The 5,926-nt window shown below is 37.3% G+C and overlaps 1 protein-coding gene across 1 annotated transcript; it reads left to right on the top strand.

Moving 5' to 3' along the window:
• The first annotated feature begins 818 nt into the window (after nucleotides 1–818).
• Nucleotides 819–5,703, top strand: LOC145719817 (bridge-like lipid transfer protein family member 1). Its single transcript, XM_081811391.1, has 3 exons — nucleotides 819–1,006; nucleotides 2,525–2,736; nucleotides 4,974–5,703. The coding sequence occupies exons 2-3, from the start codon at nucleotides 2,581–2,583 to the stop codon at nucleotides 5,196–5,198; spliced, it is 381 nt and encodes a 126-aa protein (XP_081667517.1). The 5' UTR covers nucleotides 819–1,006; nucleotides 2,525–2,580; the 3' UTR covers nucleotides 5,199–5,703.
• Nucleotides 5,704–5,926: the final 223 nt, after the last annotated feature.

The raw sequence follows: 5,926 nt of genomic DNA, 5'->3' as shown, positions 1-5,926 counted from the left end.
AGCCATATCATGCAGCCATCAAAAGGAATGAAATCTTGCCATTTGCAGTGACGTGGATGGACCTGGAGGGTATTATGCTAAGCAAAATATGTCTATCAGAGAAAGACATGTATCATATGATTTCACTGATATGAGGAATTCTTAATGTCAGGAAACAAACTGAGGGTTGCTGGAGTGGTGGGGGGTGGGAGGGATGGGGTGGCTGGGTGATAGACATTGGGGAGGGTATGTGCTATGGTGAGCATTGTGAATTGTGTAAGACTGTTGAATCACAGACCTGTTCCTCTGAAACAAATAATACATTATATGTTTAAAAAAAAAGAAGATAGTAGGAAGGGAAAAATGAAGTGGGGGGAATCGGAGGGGAGACGAACCATGAGAGACTATGAACTCTGAGAAACAAACTGAGGGTTCTAGAGGGGAGGGGGTTGGGGGGATGGGTTAACCTGGTGATGGGTATTAAAGAGGGCACATACTGCATGGAGCACTGGGTGTTATACGCAAACAATGAATCATGGAACACTACATCAAAAACTAATGATGTAATGTATGGTGATTAATATAACATAATAAAAAAAAAAATGGACCTCGTCCTAGCTTTTCTACAACTTTATGTATGACTTCATATTTACGTCTTATTTACCCATTCTTGTTATGTATTAATTTCAGGTGTTTATGGTACAGAATATAAGGAATATATCATTGATAAATAAAATTGAGAAAAATATATGATAGCTGTTTTGGTGAATAATACCATTAATGGTGTTAAAACTTTTAGGTTTTTTATCAAAACATTTTCCATTACTTGGTTTTATTGAGCGTTTAATTTTATTTTAGGTTTATGAAGAAGCTGGTTCTGATTTTCATCAAGTTGCCTATTTTAAAACCAGAATCGGATTAAGAAATGCCCTCCGAGAAGAAATCAGTGGTTCTTCAGACAGGGAAGCTGTGCTTATTACCTTGAATAGACCCATTGTTTATGCACAGCCTGTGGCCTTTGATAGAGGTAAGATAAAGTCCATTAACACTATCTTGTTGGATTTAGAAATATTTTAGCAATGTTGGATAAAAATCATCTGTAGTTTACTAGTGTAAATGCTTGACAGCTAAATGTCTCCTAAATCTGAAATATGAGCATCCAAAAAAAGTGTTTTGCTTATTCCTTTCAGTTTTTAAAGTTACTTCTTTTTAAAGTCATTTGCTTTCTACATGGATATATAGGATATCTTTTTCAGAATTTTAATTGTAATACTAAGTTTTTTGGTTTCAGAAACTAATGCACCCATTTGTTTTGGCACTGTCTTTATTCATTTATTCTGTAAACATTTACTGTCTGGAAGTGGAATACAAATATAGAAAACAGGATTCCCTGCCCTCAAGGACCTCTCAGTCCAGTGGGAGAAAGCAAAGTATACTGAAGAGAGGAGTTAGAGATACCTGTTCTCATATCTGAGGGAGCCTTCTAACTTTGCCTGTGCTTCTTAGAGGAGAAACTAATTCTTCAGATTTGACTTGGAGTTAGGAGTTCACCAGGGAGACAAGGAAATGAAGCTAGTCTTATTTACCTTTGTATCTGAAGGTCTAGAATAGTGCCTAGCTTATAGTAAGAACTAAATAAATATTTACCAAATGAGAGGGAATATGAATGAATATATATTAACACAGAGGTCTAAAACATGTAGCAGCTTTCATAAATAATAGGAAGTAAGACTGAACAGATAGATAGGGTCTAATTAATGTATATTGGGCATATATGTTGGAATTGTAGAAGTAATGAAGAACCATTTTTGAAGCCATTTAAGATTTAAATTAGTGGTAGGCATTGGCTGGTAATAAGTCTATTAGAAAACTATTCTTTTGGCAGTGTTATGGATAATGTTTTATTTTGCTAAATTCTGTGTACTTTTTTCATTTCACATCTAACTAACCTTTCATCAGCTTTCAACAACTCCTTAAAATACTTTTTACTCTTTGTGTCCATGACACTTTTCCTTCTGCTTCCCTAGCCCCTTCATTTTATCTCCTCTTTAGGCTCCTCCTTCTGTACACTGCATTAAATGAGGGTTTTCCATAAGGTTCCATTCTTGTTACAGACTCAGATGTCTTGGCCTCTCTTTGTAGGTCTTATCTTTTTGATATATACTCCTACTGTTATGTATGTCTCCTTCAAGAATTTTTAACAGTAGTAACAGTAAGCTCTACAAGGTCAGGGACCATGTTCTGTTTTCATTTCATTTTTATTGCATCCTAGTGCATAGCATCTAATAGGCATTTCACAAATAATTTGTTAAATGAACAAATGGACCTGGAATACTTTCTTCTTTCTGCCATTATGCAGTTGCCTGCTTTCATTTGTCAAATTGACTGTATCCTCTTAGATCCTTTCTAATTCTAATGCTATAATTTTCTCATGGGAGTAATTTTTATTAATCAGCTAGATTTTGAAGCTACTGAGTTTTACTTGCCTTCTAGCTTTACAGCTTTGATTTTAATTTTCTTTCCACCCCGCCTTAATTATAAAAAGCTGTGCTATTTTGGCTGAATTATAAGGCTGCCTATGACAACTGGAATGAACAACGAATGGCTTTACATAAAGATATTCATATGGCTACAAAGGAAGTGGTAGATATGCTACCGGGTATCCAGCAAACATCAGCCCAGGCCTTTGGGACTCTCTTCCTCCAGCTCACTGTGAATGATCTGGGAATATGTCTGCCCATCACAAATACTGCACAGGTACAAAAAATCAAATCATAGTCCAAGATTAAGAGCACAACATTCTACTAACCATTTCTTTGTATATGGAGTATAATAATTTTTTCATATTAACAGTTTATAACTTGAGTTTAGTAAATAGCAAGTAAGATTGGGTTCCTTCAGCCATTATTCATCCACAGTGTATTAAATATGAATCTCATGAGACTTTGCTCTGAAGCACTCTGCCACAGAATTGTGATGAGATTGATACCCATCTGATAAATCTTAATTTTTACCTTGAAAATAAGCAGCTTAGTTTTCAGAATTGTTTTTTTAAAGATTTTATTTATTTATTTGACAGAGAGATAGAGAACACAAGTAGGCAGAGTGGCAGGCAGAGGGAGAGGGAGAAGCAAGCTCTCTGCTGAGCAGGGAGCCGGATGTGGGGCTCGATCCCAGGACCCCAGAATCATGACCTGAGCCGAAGGCAGCCGCCCAACTGACTGAGCCACCCAAGTGCCCCCAGAATATTTTTATTGTTTTGTTTTTTAGCAAATAGGTCTTTGGCATACACTTGTTAATAAAGTAGAAGCAAAAGAACATTTAAGAATACTGTTTAATAATGTTCAGTAATCTCGGGGCACCTGGGTGGCTCAGATGGTTAAGCGTCTGCCTTCGGCTCAGGTCATGATCCCAGGGTCCTGGGATCGAGTCCCACATCGGGCTCCTGGCTCAGCCGGGAGTCTGCTTCTCCCTCTCTCTCTGCCTCTCCCACTGCTCATGCTCTCTCTCTCTCTCTGTATCTCTGTGTCTCAAATGAATAAATAAAATCTTTAAAAAAAAAAATAAAATAATGTTCAGTAATCTCATCTAAAATAGGTTAGGGGATTTCAAAATGCCTTTAAGCTGCAATATTTAATGGTAATGAAACTTCCAAGTTATGTATACCAGATGAAGCAAGAATTTTCATAATTTATGGACACGCACATGAGACAAAAAAGGGCAAAAACCCCTATCAGGCCTAAGAGGTTACAATTATATCAAGTACAGAGGTCTGTTTCACTGTTAAAATTTACCTTAACCTGTAACCAGTTGTTGAATGAATTTAACTTCTAGTATTTGTTTAGCAAGACATTGTGAAGAAAAACTCTGGGTCAATGATTGGCAACATGTAGTAATTTATGCCTCAGGATTTGAAAAATGGTGATTTTTTAATGGCATTATGGACAGAGCACAGGAAAGCCATATACACCAGAGGCGGCTAAAACAGAAGCTTGAGATAGAAAACTAGATGATTAGGGGCACCTCGGTGGCTCAGTTAAGTATCGGACTGTTGATTTCAGCTCAGGTCATGATCAGGGTAGTGAGATCAAACCCCACATGGAGACTCATGTGGAACCCTGCTGGGGCTCAATGCCAAATGGAGCCTGCTTAAGATTCTCTCCCTCTCCCCCTCACCTGCTCGTACTCTCTCTGTCTCTCTAAAAACAAAACAAAACAAAACAAAACAAAAAGCCCCCCAAAACGAGAAATTAACCTTTTGTGAGTTTTTTAAGATTTATTTATTTATTTGAGAGAGAGCACATGCATGTGAGTGGGGGAGAGTCAGAGGGAGAGGAAGAGAATCTCAAGCAGACTCCCCACTGAGCTCAGAGCCCCACCTGGGGCTCAGTCCCACGACCCTGAGATCATGACCTGCACTGGAATCAAGAGTCAGACACTTAACCGACTCAGCCATGCAGGCACCCCTACCTTTTGCGAGTTTAAAATAAAAAAAAGGATGAAGACAATTATATGGTATCACTCATATGTCGAACATAAGGAATAGTGCGGAGGACCACAGGGCAAGGGAGGGAAAACTGAATGGGAAGAAATCAGAGAGGGAGACAAACCATGAGAGACTCTGGACTCCGGGAAACAAACTGAGGGTTATAGAAGGGAGGAGGGTGGAGGGATGGGGTAACCAGATGATGGGTATTAAGGAGGGCACGTGTTGTGATGAGCACTGGGTGTCATACGCAACTAATGAGTCATTATCAAAAACTAATGATGTACTATATGTTGGCTAATTGAACAATAATAAAAAAAAGATGCACGTGGCAAATGTATTCACTTCAACAATTTAATTTTTTTAAAAGTAGACATCTTTCTAAGCTGCTTTTTAATGAAGATTTCTAGTCTTGACTTTTTCTAAACTTTTGTTCCTATGAATCCTGTGAGAATTTCCAAATTTAAAACGTTCTATCTTTTGTCTTTTTTTTAAATATATTTTGCAGTCTAATCACACTGGAGACCTTGACATTGGTTCTGCTTTAGTACTGACCATTGAAAGTACTCTCATCACTGCTTGTTCTTCAGAATCTCTGGTTAGTAAAGGGCATTTCAAAAACTTTTGTATTCGTTTTGCTGATGGCTTTGAGACGTCGTGGGATGACTGGAAACCAGAAATTCGTGGCGATCTAGTGATGAATGCCTGTGAGTGTCTTTTATTTTCTGCATGAGGTTTAGAATTTTTTTAATTAAAAAAAACAAGAACGGTGTCTTCATTTGTAATACCATAGGATGCTTAGCTATAGGAATGTTATTGGACTTTCTGAAATAAGGGCTATTTTTAGTTGAAGGTAGGTCATATTTGTGAAACACTACAGCTTTCCGTAGTTTTGGTAAATCAACTAGGCATTCTTCTTGATAGTCTAACATTTGAAGATTCGTTTACTACCTGATTTTTTCCTATAATTGATTAAAGAATGACCAGATAAAGCATCTTTGCTCTGTGGGGATCTTCAAAGGAAGTGATAAATGTGCAGGATCCAGTTCATCATATAACATAGAACAACAGGTTGTAGATAACCAGGAACAGGAACTCCAGCCATAAAATAATATTGATATGAATAAATTCGTGTGTCTAAATTTGTAAGCTACAGTGTGTGACTTGTGTGAATTCCTCTGATTCCATAATACTTAAGGTTGGGTGTAACTAAAGCTGTGTTTATATACAGTTTCGAAGATATATGGGCTTATTTTTATTTTAATATATTTGAAGGTATATGGGTTTATTTTTATTTAATATATTATAATAATATAATATTTTAAAATATTATAGCAGAGTTAATAAATCATCATTGATCTTCTAATAAAGAAAAACTACAGGGCGCCTGGGTGGCTCAGTTGGTTAAGCGACTGCCTTCGGCTCAGGTCATGATCCTGGAGTCCCGGGATCGAGTCCCGC

This window comes from Leptonychotes weddellii, unplaced genomic scaffold (genome assembly GCF_054177405.1).
Source record: "Leptonychotes weddellii isolate Sample4059 unplaced genomic scaffold, ASM5417740v2 HiC_scaffold_7377, whole genome shotgun sequence".
In the NCBI taxonomy this organism is placed as follows: Eukaryota; Metazoa; Chordata; class Mammalia; order Carnivora; family Phocidae; genus Leptonychotes; species Leptonychotes weddellii.
This window is presented reverse-complemented; position numbering and strand designations above follow the sequence as displayed.